This window comes from Zeus faber, assembly GCF_960531495.2.
Source record: "Zeus faber genome assembly, chromosome: 15".
NCBI lineage: Eukaryota > Metazoa > Chordata > Actinopteri > Zeiformes > Zeidae > Zeus > Zeus faber.
Genome location: NC_137194.1, coordinates 16,458,276 through 16,478,214, shown reverse-complemented (window position 1 = coordinate 16,478,214; position 19,939 = coordinate 16,458,276). Strand labels below are relative to the sequence as shown.

Genomic DNA, 19,939 nt, shown 5'->3' with positions numbered 1-19,939 from the left:
GAAACGGCGAATAAAGTTCCCTTTGCATGGCTTTTAATGTATTTGATCTGACTCGAATCCGAATCGCTCTGCAGTTTTGGCCCATGTACAACGCATAAGCTTTTACAAACACACACACACGCACGCACACACACACACACACACACACACACACACGCGCGCGCGCGCACTGCGGGCGTCCGTGCTTTCCCGAACGGAGGCAATGTCACATGTTACGCTTGGAAGTGGCGGACGCCAACGTGCACTCGGCAATTTCCGAGCTTGACCAGAACGCAGCGCTTGTAGTTTTGTAGCAGGCGAAAGCCGCGTGGGAGTTGTAGTCCGTGCGGCGTGGCGCGCGTGCAGCTCTGCACGCATACCATGCAGTTGTGTAGAGGTGACGTCATAGTTAACCCCACGAGGGGCTGACGAGAGAAATATTTCGAATAGCCAGTACATATTTAATATTTAACTTTGACTTATGAAATTATTGTTATGACGTTAATCTTTCCTATTAATAATTCATTATTGTATATTAATAACAATAATATAAAAATAATTATTGTTGTTGTTTTATCAACACAGATTATTATAAACATTTTAACAATAGAATAGTTTAAATGTTATACAAATCGTCATTACCTTGTGTAGGCCTATATTTCTAACCTATGATAAAACGTGAAAATATATATCTTTAATAATAATAATAATAATACAAATCCTTAGTACTCCTGAAGGAACGCACTCCAGTACACCGTGCAACTTCATCGTTTCTCATTAGTCCAAGTTTGACCTTTCCGGAGCGAACAATGATCTGAACAATTTTGTTTTCGGAGGAAATACATCAAGGCGCCCACTTGTAGTTATTCAGTAAACCTTTATTTATCAGTGCATGAACACAATGCCATGACCAGAATATTTTCCCTTCACAATTTTATATAGTTTTTCCTTTCAATTACTTAAAAAAATAATGAAACGATTTACAGAGATTTTTTTTTTTTTTTCTTCCCCAGAATGAAGGCATATAATACAGGTGCTGTACAATTTATAAACATTTACAACTACCATGATGTCAAAACTAAAAGGCTGTTTTTTCTTTGTCATGTTAAAGCGATGCAAGGCCACAGTATCGAGCATGATAATGGCATGTAGTGTGCAGTAAACAATACAGGAGCCAATCATGTCAACCTCAAGGAGGACAATATGTTAGTATGAGCTCTAACAGACAAATGTATACGTGTGAGGAATGATTATATAGATATATATTTTTCATACTTTTTATCTTTCAGCCAATGGGTTGGTTGTCATTGGCAAGGCTACAGTTATGCAATTGCCCCCAAGTGAGCCAACTCTCTTGCAGTAGCCTACATAAACCACTAGGTATCGCTGTACCCCAGAGCAGCCATAACGTGCCACTGCTATGGAGAGGAGGGACAACCGCTTCATTCCTGAGAAAATCCCCTTCTGTCTCCTGCTGACAAATATATAACTGCTTCTTAGGAATAACTGACAGTATAAACTCCGCCAACAGACAGTCGCTTTCATGAGATGAGATTGAATCCCACACCTCATGATAAACACGATAAACTCCCATTCTCTCCTCTTGTTGAGCAGCCTGCGATCATTTCCAATAAATAAGGGAAGACTTAATTCACAGAGAAATGAAATTCAAAATTCACAAATGCTGACCGAATCCAGACGTCGGGGCAGTTTGAGCTTTCATCACGGTACATTACAAAAGTACGACGGACACCTTCGTTCTTTGATTTGAAAAAAAAAAAAAAAAAGTTCAAAACAGTCTCACCGGTGTCAGATTGCCCTTGATAGAGATTAACGTTGTATTCGGGATGTTATGATAAAGAAAGAAAAACAAACAAAAAACGTCTTTTTTTGCCCAGATTGTAGTGTCGTGAGAAGTCAACGCCAGATGCCTGACTTTCCCTCCAATCGGGGACGATAATCCAAATCGGCCCTATTTATAAGATAATCCATTTGTTAAATAATACGGTACTGTAGATATCTGATAAGGTACAGTCAAAGCTACAACAATGTCTAAAATACTTAGGGTTACCTTCAGTGTACACACACACACACACACACACACACACACACACACACACACACACACACACACACACACACACACACACACACACACACACACAGACACAGACACACACAGACACACAGTACAGAACAGTGGACAACATTAAATGGATGGAAGAGCCTTGTTGGGACCGTCCAGGGGCCACGCTCACAACGGAATAGAAATAGAATGTATAGATCCACGGGCGCCACGCCAGGACAGGCCCATGCAGATGCAGAAGCACAGCGTTACGTCGGCGGCGTTGCTTACACGTGCACTGGAAAGATAGCAGCCATGTAATGTTTCTTTTTTTAAATTATTATTACTAACGGTGACGCTTGTCTACACATTCTACCCCTAAACCCTCTTTTTTTTAAGTTCTGACATCAAAAAACTGAAATGATTCATCATGGATATGTTCATGTATATAGATATATATTTTTTCTCCTAATATAATTTCCAATAAATTACAATATCCTTCATTATAAACACACGTAACAAACGATAGAACTATAACCACAATGTTCTGGTCTGCTGATTAGATGCATATCGAGCTACAGGATGGTCCGTGCACCTGCTGCCGAGTTCCCGCTTCTTTGTTAGTGTGCGTGCGCTTCACGGGCACGCCCTCTCTCGCACGCACGCACACACACGCGCACACACACGCATGCCCTCGCACGCATGCCCGCACGCATGCCCGCACGCACGCACGCACGCACGCACGCACGCACGCACACACGCACACACGCACACACACACACACACACACACACACACACACACACACACACACACACACACACACACACACACACACAGTGTTCACAGCTCAGGTTCAAGACTCTCCGGATACAGACAAATAAAAATAAAAAAATAAAAGAGAAAAAAGGTCCCGGAAGATGGATCCGTCACCCGCTCTTCCTCCGATGAAACCCTCCCCCTCATCACTACGCGTCCATCAGCGGCAGACGTTCGATCGATCTCGTCGTGGAAAGACGGGACGAGCCGACCGAGTGCATGGGCGCACAAGTCCCAGACCCTTAACCGAAGTGGCAAGCGTCAAAAAAACAACAACAACAACAACAACAACAACAACAAAAAAATCCTCCTCACAGTGAGCGCGATATGGAGCAGCTTCTTCTTCATGGCCGGAGTCTCTCGGTTGGCACGGTAAAAAGAAAAGACATCGGAACGCAAGCGTCTGGACCCAAAAAAACAACAAAAAACAAAGAAACAATCCATGCACGTACGGCTGAGGCAAATGGGGTGAACATAAATCACTAAGAAGCAAAATGAAGCGTTGTTAGTTACACAGTGATGCAATTTCTCTTCAATCACCGCCCCCCCCCCCCCCCAAAAAAAAAGGACCGGCCCTGGCTGTCCGTGCTACAGAGGCTTCCTGTTCTTTTGTTTTGTTTTGTTTTAGCTCGGGGTGGATCAGCGTCAGTGTCAGTAGCCCTCGTGCGTCATCTCCACCTGGGACTGGATCTTGGCCGTGCTGGGGACCTTCCACGGTCCGGGGGTGATGGGGGCCTTCTTGCCGCCGCCGGACGTCCCGTTGCAGCCGGTGTCCTGGAGGCTGCCGCTGGAGCCCCTGGGGTCCTGTCCCTGGTCTGTCCCTTCCTTATTCTGTCCTCCTCTGTCCCTTCCGCCCCTTCCGGTGCCGCTGTCGGCGTCCAGTCCCACCCTCTCCTTCTCCCTGTGGGCCTGAGGCTGCGGCTTTTGGGCCGGTTCGGGGTCTCGTTCTCGTTCGGCGCCCTTGTCCTTCCTGCGGCGCTCGGCGGTCCCCCTGGACGTGTCCGCCTTCTCAAGGACGCTCCCCCGCTCCTCCTCCCTGTACCTGCGCTCCCACCATTCGGCGGAGGAGCGGCTGGGTTCCTGGCCGGCCGGGCGCCGTGGGCTCTGAGGCCCCTCCGGAGTCTCCTGCTCCCTCCTGGAGCTGCCCTTCCGCGGGCTGGTGGAGTGGTGGTCCCTCTGTCCGTGGGGCCTCCTCACATTGCTCATGTCCTCCAGGGAGCCGCCGTGGCCTCGCTCCTTCTTCCGGGGGCTCTGGGAGCGCTCCTTGCGGTCTGCCCAGCCTGGGCTCTCTCCGGCTGCCTTCTCTCTGAGGGACGAGCTGAGGCTGCTCTTGCTCGGGGGGGCCTTACGGGGGTCCTGGGCTAAGGGACTGTTTGGACGGTTCTGGTAGCGGTTCTGAGGATGCTGCGGCTGCTGCGGCTGCTGCTGACCTCTGGCCCTGTTGGTGTGGCCGGCTCGCTCGGGAAGACCCTGGGGGTGGTGGTGGTGGTGGTGGTGGTCCCCCCCCTCGGAGGGTTCGTAGTCGGGGTTGGCGGCGTTGAGCGAGGATGGAGACATCTCCGAGGTGGAGAGCGAGACGCTGGACGGAGAGGCCGGGGACGACTGCTCGTCGGTCGCAGAGAGTCTTGGAAAGCTTGAGGTCGGAATGGTTGCTTTGTCCCTTGAACCTAAAGGGGATAATACACGACAATGAGCCTTCACACAGATCGACACGGCACTGAATCCAGCACCGTCTGAGATCAACATTCCACTTTTCCCTCTTCCAATCATAATCCCCCTGAAGATTTTCTCCCGGTGCTCCCGTCTCGAATCACGAAATCACAAGCTATGCCTCAGCCCGAAGCCGCAGCAATCAAAAGAAAAGGTGTGAGCGTTCAACCAGCGATGACACCTCTACCCCCCTGCGCATGGCTGTGATCGAGAGCGGACAGATGCAGCAGAAAGCCAGAGAGCGGGCGGGAGAGGTGGAAACTGAGCTACTCAGATACTGAAATGGAGTTTAGGAGTTTCTATGAGCGACGACTCATAGAAACTCTAGAGCGCTGGCCTAATTGCTCGGAGAAGTTGATGCCAGTGAATGCACACGTGTATTTTCGGCGGATGGATGGTTCTGGGATTGTCTTTAATGTTCCCTTCCCGGGAGTAGGCGTGCGCTCAGTGGCATGGAACGAGCCCAGAGAGGAATCTAAAGCCTCGCGGTGCTTCCGCAAGGTCTGTTCGCTTTCCTACGAGTCCCTAATTTTGTATTTCTTGTGTTTGTCGAGCCACAGACCCCCCCCCCCCCCCGCCCCCTCCCCACCCCATCTGTTGGGTTTGGGAGGTGGAAAAAGGAGGCGCGGAGGCTGATGGATCACTATCACAAGGAGAGGTAGAAAGGCGAAAAGTAGGTTTACCAAGGTTTTATTAGGGACAGACCGAGAAAAGCAGTGAGGCCTTTAGTGATGCTCTGGTTTCATGTGGAAGCACAGGGTGGAAGAAGAGTTCTGACCTATGGGAGGGAGAAATAAAAGAGGGAGAAGTCGAGAGCAGTAGCAGCACGGTAAGAAAGAGAGAGAGAGAGAGAGAGAGAGAGAGAGAGAGAGAGAGAGAGAGAGAGAGAGAGAGAATAGGCAGATCCAGAGAGAAGCTTGGCAACACATGCATGAGGAAACAAGGGAACCTGGCTATGAAGCGTATCCAAAAACAAAAGCTTCCATATCTCTGCAGTGAACAATCTCGGAACCGTGGCCCCCGGCGCCCACTCACTGTGGTCGGGCACCAGGCCCTGGCCGGGCCGCAGCAGCAGGTGGACCCTGGTGCCACCGGCCTGGATCAGCTCAATGGCCCGTGTGTGCGTGATGCCCTGCGTGGCCTCGCCGTTGATCTCCACGATCTGATCCCCCACCTGCAAGACCCGGGGAGAGTGGTTCCACTCGGAAGGGTTAACGGGGATCAGAAAAATGCCATACTTCTAATATTATGGAACAAAGTCTCTTTATTCTACGTGTGCATTCAGAGGACAAGCGGGAATTAGTCCTCAGTGATTATTGTCAATGAGACTCCTGACTACGGAGTCATTTTAGTCATTTTAGTCATTTTTTGTTTGTACCGAACAAACAAATCTTTCAAATTTGCGATTTTTGCATCACTATCTATTAGTAGGTCATAATAATAAGCACAGTGATTACCACTATAAACATCACATGTTTGTGATGTTTATAGTGGTAATCAGGATAGTCTTCCTCTTCTTCACAGATAGTAATGGATTATTTCACTATAGGTGTGCCATGGTAGGAAAAAAGGTTGGGATTGTAGACACTGCAGTACAGTACGTTCAGGGGAACAGCAAACACAAAGGTGAAGTTTGTATGACTCAAGGATAGTATTCAGCACCCAAATACAGCAATTAATGGACCTAATGGACAATGGAAGTTGTTGAAGTGCATTATATCCAGGGTTCCTAGGTGTGTTGGGGAAAACAACCACTTCCTCTTTTAGGGACTAGACTGCTACGGGTCTCGTTTCAGAAGGTTCCCGGTTCCTAAATGGCTCCCTCGCTTAGTTCCTGTACCTCGGCGGAGGAGCGGCTTAGGTCTCGACTCCCACGAGTCCCGCCGTGAGCCCGGCAGACTAACCCAGGCCGACCGACTCACATGTATCCTGCCGTCTCTGAGCGCAGGTCCATCCTCTGCCAGCCTCAGGATGAACAGGCCCATGTTGTACTCCTTCCCTCCTCTCAAGCTGAAGCCGAAGCCCCGCTGGCTGCGCTCCAGCTCCACAATAAAACAGCCCTGGGGGAGCCACATTAATTAGGAGTCGCTACAGTAGAATGGGGCCATACTTGCTCGACCGTGTGGTTTGAGGAGCCGCGGCTACTGCGTCTCACCTGCTTGAGGCCGGAGGTCTGGAGAGCTGCCGACTCTGGAGGAGGGTCCGGCCAACCCAGACGCTCCTGCTTCTCCTCGGCGTTTCCATTCCTGTGCCGCCGCACGTGCAAAAGAATACGAAGTGATGGGTTATTTGGATGGATACATGGACGTTATTAAACCGGAGCCAAAGGAGGAGTTATGTAAACAAAACGACATGTGGGATCAACCAACGTGGGGAGACCCGCTGTTATTCCTTCAAAGGCTCTTCCTTGTTCTTCCAGTTTCCCATCACCAGGTTAATACTCTGACAGAGCTCATTACAGGGCCTTTGTGTGACTCAGGCGGCCCAGCAATGTGCGGGTCTTCTCAGCCAGTGCTGGCGGAGGGAGTTTACATACTGATGAGTCTCAACTCAGGCGGTATTTAGCCCCGGCTGACCCAAAGCGTGTGTCGGGAGCTTGGACCGAAGAGATGGGAAAGACTGACACTTTCGCCAAACGGGGGCCGACGACTAGAAAGAAGAAGGGGGAAAGTCTGCGAGATGAAGGGTTGGATGAGCGTAAGCGATGATTAGGGAGAACCACGGGTGTAGTAATGGATTAGATGTCTGACACAGGTAATCGGGTTCATAAATGGAGATGAAAGAGAAAGTGGGAATCTCCATTAATCCCTCTTTCTCTCTCTGTGGTTCTTTACACTCCTCCTGTCCATACAGTGTGCGGAGTATTATATTGCACACACGCACGCACACACACACACACAGAGAGGAACAATGCAGCACAAATCAAAGTCTGCTTTGAGGGAACTGGGGTTAATTTGATGTCTGGTTGTGCCCGGCGAAACGACTTTCCATCAATGTCTTGATGATTCGAAGGTATCTGCGAGGCTGTGTGAGTGAGTGAGTGTGTGTGTGTTTGTGTGTGTGTGTGTGTATGTTCTCCCGCACCTGTCTGGGTGGCCGGGGGGAGGCTGATGGAAGCCTATCGCTCTGTGTTGAGCCGAGGGGCTCTGCTTGGCCGAGCTGGTTCCAGACGGAGGACCGCTGTCTGTGAAAACAGACCTTCGGCATCAAACACTTCTCATCAAACACTTCTTGCCTCTCTCGTTTGGGTTTGGCGTGTGCCGGCATCCTACCGTCTTCGGGAACCACGGTGAGCGTGACGGAGTTCCCGGCCTCCTTGATGAGCTGGACGATGTCGTTGTGCGACAGCTCCATGATGGACTGGCCGTTGACAGCGGAGATGCGGTCACCCACCTTCATCTGCCCCGTGCGGTCCGTGGGGCTGCCCTCGATAATGCGGCCGATCTTGTGAGGGATGACTAGAACACGGAGACAAGAGACTATAAGGTTAATCGCCTTTTCTTATTTGTTCACCAAAATGCCATATTAGGTTATGGGACAATGCAACTTTCTTAGAAACAGCGATGGTGTCATCTGTGTTTGGTCAATTCTTTGTCAGACCAGGACCAGGAGATTGTTGCTAGGTAGGTTTCTCACCATATCATGAGAATTTTCTCAAAAAAGGTAAGCAGAGACTAGTAAAAACTAGTAAATGGGCTAAAACGCCGACCAGGTTCTTTAACAGACACATCAAAATATGTCGAGAAATAGTTTCGAAGAATTTATACCAGACACTTTGTGATATTTGCTTTGAGAGGTAACCACAGCCAGCATGATTCTGATAATAAGTCCAAGTGAAAATGCTAATACATTGTGGTACTTTGAAGCGGCAAATCGGGAGCATGTAACTCAAAAAGAGCCGTACCTTCTACCAGTCAGCACATTTTACATTTTGACACCTGACCATTTTTCTGTTGATAAATAACATTTTTAGATTTTAATATTGTCACTGAACAATATGGTGAGAAACCTATCGTATTATTATTATTATTATTGTTATTATTATTTATGATAATTATCTCCTGGTAACTAATTTTTTGTAAATGTTATTTCATTTTGCTGTTAATTCCATGTCAAAGCATTGATGAATAGCTACAAATCTATTTGGCACTCAATTTGTGATCCTTTAAGTGTTTCCAGAACACTGTCGTTGCTTCTTTGATGCTACTCTGTGATGGAAACAGTCTGACAGTCGCTGACCTCCGGGCGGCGGCTTGTTCTTGGATGTGAGGATGACAAAGCCGAAGCCCTCGTTGTCCTTGCGCTGCAAGGTGACGTCGAAGCTTTCTGCCCGGGCATTGGGGGATGCGTGGGGGACGCCCGGGGCCTCCACACGAGGCATCTTGGGTGAGCCGTTGACCAGGGCCGAGGCCACCTGCTGGGGGTGCGGCCTGCTGCCGTCCTCCTCCCCCCCGCTAGCGTCTGAAGGACCAGAACATAGAAAACATCTTCAGCCTTATCGATTGGGTTACATTGACACGCTTTAACCCGAACCTCCTTGTACCAGGTTTATATTATGTGGAAAATCGAATCGCTGAAAGCAGGTTGCGGAGAGGTCTAGTTCAAACTGACCTTGAGTAATAAAGGCTGGGAGTTCTTTTAGGATTAGACAGGGCAGGCTGTGGTAAATATTGAGCAAAGACGAGCTTTAACATCCTCTAAGTCTACTTTCACATTCTAATGTGGTTTCCACAAGGACTAGTTTGATTCCAATATGTTTACTTGGTTTGTGTTGATAAACGTGATGATAGACTAGCAATTGAAAATGACGCATTGTAATGTCAAAATTAAATAATATTTTGATTGTCACAGGATGCTTAGTATCCATCAATAATTTTTGCCTATCGTATCAAAATGGCTGCTTCTAGCGTGCGTTGTAAACTATGTCGATTGGTTAAATGTTGGAAATATAGATTTATGACACAGACGTGAGAACTGACATGTCTATTATACCTATTTGACCCTTCAAGTAGTCCAGGTAAGCACTAGTACTTAAAAAAGACGTTCAAAACTGTGTTGTGAATGCCATATTATGCATCATTCCAACCCGTCCTTCTAAACCAAAACCCATAACACAATGACCTGAAGACTATCAAAGCCAGAATCATGAATATGTTTATTATGCGCGTGGAAATAGGCCACAGATAGAAGTGGGTCTATATTTAAGATAAAAAGCATTTATGTTCTGCTATTCATGAGACAAGTCAATCTACTTCCATCTCTCCTCGTGGAGTGTTTGCTTTGCCGAGGTAATATTTTGTTGCGCCGGTGTCGGGGAGCGCCGAATGCAAAAAAACAAAAAAACACATGATTGATGCTCTGTTCCTGCACCGTGATCAGGACTGTTTGTGCTATAAATCACACCCAAAGTCATTTATAAAAAAAGTGCGTGCGCTATTTGCGGAGTGGGTTATTTGTGGTAGTAAACAAGGCTGCGAGCAGCAAGAGGTTTGTGTTTTTGAAACAGAAGAAGTCTCTCCCCAATCCTTTGAGATGTAAATAGACTCTGCTTCCCGATTCTAATCTGCGCCGGCCCTCGCACGACGCCGACCAAACTCAGCACACGAACAAAGACTTTAACAACCTAACTGCTCTTCATTTTTTTGTTGTTTTTCTGACATTTTTTACTGGAAGTAGAGTGTTGAAAAAAAATTGATGTAATTAATGACATAGACAGGTGGCAGGAGAGGGAATTTTTTTTTGTGTGTATTTGCTCTTCCTGAAAACAAAGGCGTTGAAACCGTATATTTGTTTTTCGATTATTATTGTTCAAATTTAGCCACAATTAACTTGACCGATATAAATGTACAAGGATCAAAGCAGAATTCTGATATCAAAACTTCTCGCTGACATTTTCCTGTACACTATTTATTGTGTCTACCCACCATGTGACAGTTTCCTGCGGACCGTGAGCATGACTTGTCCGTTGCGGGCGGCGTTGGTCATCAGCTCCAGAACCTGTTTGTGCGACTTGCCCTTGACCGGCACGCCATCGATGCAGAGCAGCTCGTCCCCGGCCCGCAAGCGCCCATCCTTCTCTGCCGCCCCAAGCGGCACGATGGCACCGATATAGACCTGTGGAATAGAGTGAGGAAAAGGGGCAAACAGTCAGCAAAGACTGAACTGACCTCAGATATTGTACAGTATGAACTGCTGGGCCATGTTTGGACCCGATGCTTACGGGCTGATCTGGCCCCTCGCCGCCCAGGACTCTGAAACCGAAGCCCGACTCCTGGTTCCTCTTGATAAACACGTCCAGATCCTTGGTGTTGGGGGCTGGAAACGGGAAAGGGACTAATTACAGTATATATTTAAAAGGTTGTGAATGTTGGAGGTCAAGTTCCATGTCGGTTTTGGGGGGAAAACTAGAGAGCGGAAAAGGAGCCGTCGCAGACTGGACTCACGCTTGCTGTCGAGCATGGCTCTGGACTTGAGGTAGAGCTCGGAAGGGTCCGGTTTGGGGGAGGAGGAGCGCAGCGTGTTGGAAGAGAACGCCATCGGCTGGGGAGGCAGCTCCACGTGGCTCAGCGTCTCGGTGCTGGTCGTCATCTCCTGTCGCAGCTGCTGCTGCGACGGCGGCGCAGGCTGAGCGCCCAGCGGGGCGACCTGCGAGGGGACCGAGTGGGGCGCCGAGTGGGACGCCTGCTGCTGGGACATGGCTTGGGAGATCGAAGCTGTGCACTGTGCGACAAAGCGGCCTGAGTTACTTTTGGGAGAATGACACATCTGGGCAAAGTAAGTGTGCTGGCCTTGACGTTTTAGAAGCAATAGAGGAGGTCGGATCTATAAAACTGTCTAAGTGGTTCTCGGCTCCTCTTGAGGAACGCTGCGCGGAAGAGCTGAATAGGGTTCAACATTTTGAGCACTCACACTTAGGAGGATGTAAAGCTGTATTTTTTTGCGACGCCGAATCACAACTGTATCCAACAGCTGCAGTGATGCTGTTTTTTGTGTGTTAGTTATGTTAGTTCTGCATATGCACAACAGCTAGCATAGAAAGTGCAATGCAGTACAAAGATGGTGTATTCCTACTGCTCACTAAGACAAAGTTATGAAATTCAATACTTGTCACCATTGTATTCCTTTCACATTTTAACATGTTGGGGCTTAATTGCGCCTGACAGATTTGCTATAAGATTTAAGACAAGCTGACGTACTGAGAGGGATTGTGTTTAGGTTTTATAGGCGTGCCTTGGTCAGTGTTAACTGCCACTTACCGGTTTTAATGATTTCACGGGAGATGTTTGGCCTGTAGGAGAGACAGAGAGAGAGTCAGGATACAGTTACAAACCATTAATTATCAAGAGCATGACTGAGTTTATGAGTTTCACGCTCCTTTCATAAACTGTACCTACGGTGGTAGATATTCTCACATTTTCACGTAAATTTTTTTTTTTCTAACATCTCTCAGGTTTAACCCCATCTAGGATCTCTCCCTGGACTCGCCACTGGATCTATAAATCATCGTGTAACTCCACCAGTAAGTGGCACTATAATCCAATGGCAGGATGGAGGAGCTTTCATGTTTCGGACCAACAGAGGATCCCCTGAGCTGGCTGAAAGCACTATCTTCTCGGCGAGCCTCATTTCTCGCACGCTATACTGGTAACACCTCAACACACTGAAGATTCATTCCCTGAATCAACAAATGTTGTTTGCAGAGTAAGACAGACGAATAAAAGAAACAGACGGATGTAAAATGCAATTTGTCACTTCGTCCTCGTCAGGTATCCTAGTGCGAGTGCTGACAATAAATCTCTACTGACAGTCTGTAATTGCATCGCTTTAAGACAGATCATTTCGAATCAAACCCTGAGTGGAAAAGAGGGGAGCCGAGCCAGACCATTCTCTACCCTGCAAAGGCAAGTTTGCAACCCCCTGGCTGGCTGCCAAACCATCAAACCGAACCTGATCCAGGAGTGACTGAGTCCTGCAGCACGGATCCTTTTTAGACCTGGGAGCATGTGATCTCCTCCACGCACGCATGCGCACGCATGCACACGCGCGCACGCACGGACGCACGCACGCACGCACACACACACACACATACACACATACACACATACACACACACACACACACACACACACACACACACACACACACACACACACACACACACAGCAAGTTACCAGCAGCAACAGCGTGCCGAGAGACAAGCCCCTGGAGCTTCGAAGAACACATCTGATATGTAGGAGCATCGCTGGAGCTGCCAAATCTAGGCTACTGCACTGCAGCGACCGCAAAATGGAACAAGTTCTGGAAATCAGCGACAGCCCCCCCCCCCCCCCCCTTTGAAGTCGAGAGAAAGGCAACGACTATCCATCGCGGAAAAATATCAGCTCGCCTGCCAAAACCGCTCGCTGCAGTTGATACCAACAGAGATGAAATGGCTTACTGAGCATATCTCCGACTCTTCGCCCCCCCCTCCTCTGCCTCCTTGTCTCACTGAGGAGCAGGTGAATCCCAAAGTTACCCCCCCCCCCCCCCCCCCCCCCCCGAGCAGAGAGCACCAGACGTGCCTTCCTCCCGGTTTTTTGGAAAGGTGCGTTTAAAAGAAGCAGTGGAGAGATGGTGTGGACCGGAGCGTGAAATTGCTTTATTAAACATTCGGGGGAAAGTCTGTGTCGCTGAGCAAGAACTGGTTACGAACTCGGCGCCCCCCACAACACAGCCAAGAAAAACAGTTATCAAGTGCAAAGTTTGACGTTACGTGCACTGTAATTAATTCAATCTTGTAAGTTACCATGGTGTCTCTCCTCTTCTGGGTAGAGCTTTTAATTAGCCTGTTCTAAATGGGCAATTTCGCTGCCTCGCTTTTTGTCTCGGCTCATTTGAGCACCTGTTTTCTGTTTGAAACAATTACAAATTATACAATCAGCGTCAAAGTTACATCAAAAGACGTGAGACGGGGAAGGGTCTGGAAGTTTCACACACCCAGCTGGGACTAGGGCTAGGTTAGAAAGAAAATGATACTCGGATACAGTTAAATGATATTGTTCCAATTCCGCAATCTATTTGAAAATTGTCAATACTGTTGGGAAATACCACCATAAATGAAATACCACCATCGTCACAAAAGGCAGTCACAGACGGTATACTGAAAGGTTTGTAGCAATTCTCATCATGTATAAATGTCAACATATCGATACAGAATCATCAATGACGGATCAAAACCGAAATACGACCCTTTATATAAAAATCCAATCGAATCCCGAGGTCCTGTCCGATACCCAGCCCCAGCGGGGACCAGTGGAATTTTAACCTTTTACCCGACAGGGAAGGCCGCTGCCGCGTACTGTGTCAAAGGTCAGCTCACCTCCTCGGAGCACCAGCACGGTGACCTCGCTGCCCACCGGCAGGTCCTTTAGGATGTCCACCACCTGTGAGTGGCTCAGCATCTGCACGTTCTGCCGGTTGATCTCCTTGATGACGTCGCCCTTCAGCAGCCCACGGCACCACTGGGCGTCCAGGATCATCTTCACCTTCTGGCCCAGGGGGCAGTCGGCGATGGCGAAGCCGAAGCCGCCAGGACCCTTCACCAGGGGCACGCTCACCAGCTCGGGTTGTAGGAGAGTGGGGTCGGGGCCCTCCTGGAGGTGGGCGTGATGGGGGTGGTGCTGGTAGTGGTGCGGGTGCTGATGCGGGTGGGGGTGATTGTGGTGGTGGTGGTGGCGACCCCCGTTGGCCATGGGCGGTACAGCGGCCGTCTGCCTGGGGAGGGTCCCCCCGTCGGGATTGGAGTAGTGGGGGTCCTGCGGGATGGAGGTGGAGGGGGACGGGGAGAGGGAAGCGTCCTTGGCCCCCGCTTGGTCCCCCGACGCCTCCTCGCTGCTGTTGGTGTCCTCCGGCAGTGGGTAGCCGCGGCACAGCACCATGTCCACGTACTGGTTGATGGGGATGGACTGGAACATCTGCACCACGTCCGCGTGGGTCTTTCCCAGCACGCACGCCCCATTGATGTCAACGATCACGTCACCTGAGAAGAAGATCAAAGTTAATGAGGAACATAGATGAACTGATTTGTTGCTGAGCTTTTGTTGTTTGAGACGTCCCTGGACGGACGACTCCAGAGTTTACCACATTTAACATCTAGATGAGTAAAAAGGAAAATAACCGTGTGTGCCCAGCGGAGACCATCAGTCTGACTCTCTCTAATCATCACTGCTCCCCCAAACATTCAGAAGCTTCAGACATAAATATTAGAGAGAGAGAGAGAGAGAGAGAGAGAGAGAGAGAGAGAGAGAGAGAGAGAGAGAGAGAGAGAGAGAGAGAGAGAGAGAGAGAGAGAGAGAGAGCAAAAGAGTGGGTGTAAAGATGAAATAGATACACCATTGACCTGCTGCTCTACGATTTCACCTTTCATCTTCCCATCAGGGGAGATTCATAACTCCTGCCCCGGCTGGAAAAGGATTGACATACAGCACATGCCGACTAGCTGACTGACTGAGTTGCTGTCTGATTCCCAAAGACAAAACCAATCAACACAATTGGCACCGTTTCACTTTCCAAATTAATTCCAAGTGATGCTAATGCTTCTCTGGTAAGCAATCTGAGAGAGGTCAGCGATCCACTGGCACTCCAAAGGCATTATTGGTAGGGTTAGAATCCTAGAATAGAATAGAATAGAATATAGAATATAGAATAGAAATGTGATTGCATTGGAGGCGTGAAGTCCAGATCCAGTTATGAAGTTTTGAAGCCCCATGTATTGGCATAAATTAAGACGCCATCCCCATAATCATAAATCAAAAGAAAATAGTGTGAAGTAGTTACTGTGGTGTGGGGATGGTATGGTTGAGCAGCCACACCTGACCTGGGTCTAGGAAATTGGGGACCCAGGATCAGAGTGGCTGCATACCTGTTGCTTGTTGGTTGGTCTAATGAGCAACAGGTAAAACCCCCATCCCCACACTCACTCAGGAGAAGAGCCCTGTCATGACACGTGTCCACCCGCTCCGGGCTTATTCCACCTAGCCCACTCTCCTGAGTGTGTGGGGGATGAGGGTTTTACCTGCTCCTCCTTACACCAACCAATGAGCAACAGGTAGGCAGCCACTCTGATCCTAGGTCCCCAGTTACCTAGAACCAGGTCAGGTGTGGCTGCTCAAATCACACCATCCCCACACCATAGTTACTACCCTCTAATTGCTAATATCACCATCGGGAAATTAACGGACATTCTCTTTTTTTTTTTTTTTAATCAAGGGAAATGACCCATTGAAAACAATAAATCTCAGTCCTGTTTCAATTTGCAAAAGGAAAAGCTCAGTGTGTAACATACTGCTGCTGTATTGTAGAGCAGTGTCATCAATCCTCCTAATCCCAGCCCATTGTTCTGACAGCCGCTAATATAAAGCCATCACCACTCACATGATCACAGAATATCTACGTTTTGCAGATATGTGTCGAGCATCTAAATTTCTCTTCTGCTTGATGGAAAATATACGGCCAAGATGGCTTTTAACACTGCAGCTAGGAGCAGACACCTGGAAGGCTAAGAAATATGTTATACAGTGGTACCTCGACTTACGACTGCATCTACTTATGACTAATCCAAGATAACGAGTCGGGATAGTCCTACATCGTGTGTGCACGTAGTTCGTAGATATCTTTTTTCATATTTACTGTGTTTGTGCTGTGTATTTTGTTTATTTTCACCCTTCATGATGACTCCTAAGAAGAAGGATGATGGGAAAAAGAAAAAGGCAAAGACTCCCACTGAAACTAAGGAGGAAATCATAGAAAAATATGAGCGTGGTGTATATGGGAAAAATTGCTTCGACATACGACTGTTTTAACATACCACCGTTCTTATAGAACGAATTACAGTCGTAAGTCAAGGTACTACTGTATACGGCTTTCTATAAATCCGAGGGTTGACCTATAACCCATAAACCAGGCGTGTGCGTTATTGATGGATCGTTCCTGGCACTGGCGCAGGCAGAGCTGACAGCTGCTCTTGTTTGATCAAATGATCAATGCATCCATCCGTTATTCCCCTGAAGGAAACTCTCTCTTCTACATTACACCAAACTCCAGGAAAGCCACAACGTGAAGTTTGACTCCCAGTGCCGTCGCTCAAGAACACCTCAGCAGTTCAAACGCAGGTTGGAGAAACAGCCTCTCCCTCACCCCTGACCCACCCGGCCATCGCGGAAAACGTTTGTATTCCGCGCCACGGGCCGCGAGTGTGACCTTTTACCTGAAGCGATCTTGTTGTCGTGGGCGGCAGGCCCATCGGGCAGGACGTTCTTGACCTGGAGGAACTCGTCCGGACGGTCTCCTCCGATGATGGTGAAGCCGAAGCCCTGCGGGCTCTTCCTCAGGGCCGTCCGCAGGATGCTGCCCTGCAGCTGAGTCGGATCGCGCGTGAAACCCCGGATGCCTCCCCTTCCAGGCTCCTCTGCTGCAAAGCCAGACGAATGGGAGAACCGAAATAAATAAATAAAAGGTGTACCTTGTTAAGTGTTGCAATCACAATATCCTTAATCACTTTGTTAACCTACTTGAATAGATCCACAGCCTTTCCAAGTTAATTACAAATTAAGTGTTGTAAAGAATGTCCTCATGAGTGGATTATTACTCAAGAGAGGATTAAAACTGAAATATTAATTCTGTGAGGATCCATAAGTGGAACAAATTCAGATTGTTTTTGTGGGGATGTCTGTGTGAGCGCACCCGTTTGCGTGAACGTCTGCCACGCGGAGGGAAACTGAAATGTACAAATGATTTTGCTCGTGCCGTCGGCTGCCATCTGTCGCCATCACAACAATGATTTTCCACATTTCCATGGTGACAAAGTGTCTTAACGGATGTCACTTACAGCCGCCAATTACCCCTGATGCTCTTTGAAAGAAAACGCAGTGTATGTGTGAGTACGCCTGAAACCCGCACGCACGCACGCCCTGGCTGCTCTGTTTACAAAGTCTATCCAGCCGTCCATGCAAATACATGTATGGGACGTGTCAATATTTGATTTCAGTCCTTCCAAAAACAAACTATTCTCTGCGCGGGGGCATTAGATCCATCCCGAAATGAGCCAGAACCTTTTTTCTTCCCAGGGAAGTTTTCAACCCAGAATGAGCTTCACAATGGGTTCATTTTAAATAAGTAAGTAAGGTGTTGAGATACTAAATATGGTTGGTAGAGAGAGAGAGAGAGAGAGAGAGAAAGAGAGAGAAACAAAGAGCGACGGAAAGAGAGAAACGAAGTTGTAGTTCCAGCTCCACTCCGTCCACAGTTGTTGCCCTTCGCCGCGGCATGGGCCTGTGAGAGCGACGGGGGGGGGGGCCTTCTCGCGCAGTTTCCACACTGATCAACGAGAGCACATCATTAGGGAGGGTAAAGAGAGCGAGCCTTTACCCTCGCCCACTAGCACCAGCAAACACTGCCACAGACACACAGACACACAGCAAACACCCTCCGCCGTGAGATGGTAGGATTTGCATCGTTATATGTAAATGATCTTCCCGCGCCGTGTGGCACTGTGACAAGTTCATGTGTGATGTGTGTTGTACTGTCTATTCTGCAACATGGCCAGGAGAACCAAGAGAAGGCGGCAAAAAAAAAAAACAAATTAAAAAAAAACAAAAAAAAACGACAAGCTACACATTAAAAGCCCTGTTTACACAAGGCCTGGATCAGCTTCGGGCGACACGTGGGACAGCCTTATTTTCTCAGGGGCGACGTAATTATACAAAATGTCAGCCAGGATCGCGAGCGGCGTAATTACGGGCGAGTCGGAGTCCCGCCTGTTTCTCTGGGAGTTTTTCCGAGGAGCCGGCGTTTAGGAGACGCCGCCGCGCGCTCCCACGCTGCCCCACCGACATGACCGTTAGCCATTAATTCTCCTTAACGAGGCGTCCGCGGTGCGGAGCGGGCGCGTGGCGGGGCTCGGGTTGAGCCGGGGGGGCGGATCAGACGGGCGATATCTTCCACAGACGGCGTAATAGCGAGGGGAAAAAAAGATGGAATGACCGATGTTAGATATGTGGACCGCATACAGTGAGCCCCGCAGCTCGGTGTGAGCAGTGTCTAAAAATGCAGAGGCTGGTTTGTATGTTAATGCCAGGTGTGTGTGCGTGTGTGCGTGTGTGTGTGTGCGTGTGCATGTGCGTGTGTATGTGGTGCCCAGCGGTGGCAGCGGCCAGAAGGGATGGATGATGAGCGGATCAACCAGGAGAAATGCAAAATCCGAGCGGGAGAGTGCGTGTCTGTTTGGACCCACAGTCGTCTCATTAATCTCAATTCCTCTTCTAGAAAAGACCAGAGAGTCCTCCTTACCGTGAACGCACTCGACGAAATGAATTCCTCCGCCCGGACGAATAGCCTCGCTACGGAGACTACAGGCTGTTTACCAGCGGCCCGTCATTCAGACTGACATGTCAGCGTGAAGTAGACTATGCTGCTGGAGCCATCTCATAAACCAGCTCAGACCGGCGGAATTCATGGTGGCCGTTGTTGGTTTTTCACGATTTCTTGACACAACTCAAACCTTCAATATCTCATTACCTCTAATGAGTTAACTACACATAGTTTACATTCAGACCACTTACATAAGACCACCACTACACATTGTGGAAAATATATTTTCCCATGCGCATCCAGACCAAACAACTTGACTAGTATTCGAAAATAGACAAGGTTAAGCCCTCCCTGATAATCCACAGGAAAGTCAGATTCAATATCCGTGTTGGAATATTTAGGCTTTTAAATTACTCTGTACTGTTTTAAAAAGGCACGCTTATTACAGGTCATGACCAAGATCATAGGCCAACACCAACTTTACGCTTGAAAAAAATCACTCATCAGATCACTTTCTTTTTTCCTTCAAAGAGCAGCACATGGCAGGTATGTCAATGAGAAAACGACATATTATTCAAAGCACTGGTGCCGTTTTTTAGTGATGGTGCAATTATAAAAAATAATTACAATTACAATTAATAAAAAAATTATCATCATTTTATGTTCTTTAGGTTCTTCACAAGTCACTCAGTAAAAAGAGTCGTTGGTTCGTTGTCAGCGGAATTCTCACAAGAATCATTCAATTCTGTCCAAATAATTTATTTTTGGTGGAACGTGAGAGTGGGATAGCCACTCTTTCGGCGCCCGACTCCCGAGTCATTAAAGTTCCGACGAACAAATCGTTCCTGGGTCTTGCGTCACCGACGTTTCTGGCGCCGCCCTGCACATCTCTCCAACCTCAATGCCAAGACTCTTCTGCGACCAGGGCGGCACGTTTTAATCTCCGCAAAAGCCGTATCAGTCGTATCTGGTCGCAGCTACTGGAACCTGCCCAAGCGTCTCTAAGCATCAGCATCAGCA

The 19,939-nt window shown here is 48.4% G+C and overlaps 1 protein-coding gene across 1 annotated transcript in view; it reads right to left on the bottom strand.

Moving 5' to 3' along the window:
* Positions 1-836: 836 nt before the first annotated feature.
* magi3a (membrane associated guanylate kinase, WW and PDZ domain containing 3a) overlaps positions 837-19,939 on the bottom strand; it is a 116,921-nt gene continuing 97,818 nt past the window's right edge. The window contains exons 9-21 of the mRNA XM_080015603.1: positions 16,818-17,021; positions 13,932-14,591; positions 11,830-11,861; positions 11,017-11,293; positions 10,794-10,888; positions 10,498-10,687; positions 8,813-9,034; positions 7,846-8,031; positions 7,658-7,757; positions 6,729-6,819; positions 6,496-6,633; positions 5,609-5,747; positions 837-4,530 (exon numbers count right to left, since the gene is read on the bottom strand). Coding sequence (XP_079871729.1) covers positions 3,515-4,530; positions 5,609-5,747; positions 6,496-6,633; positions 6,729-6,819; positions 7,658-7,757; positions 7,846-8,031; positions 8,813-9,034; positions 10,498-10,687; positions 10,794-10,888; positions 11,017-11,293; positions 11,830-11,861; positions 13,932-14,591; positions 16,818-17,021 — 3,350 coding nt within the window. The 3' untranslated portion in view covers positions 837-3,514. The remainder of the gene's footprint in view (positions 4,531-5,608; positions 5,748-6,495; positions 6,634-6,728; positions 6,820-7,657; positions 7,758-7,845; positions 8,032-8,812; positions 9,035-10,497; positions 10,688-10,793; positions 10,889-11,016; positions 11,294-11,829; positions 11,862-13,931; positions 14,592-16,817; positions 17,022-19,939) is intronic.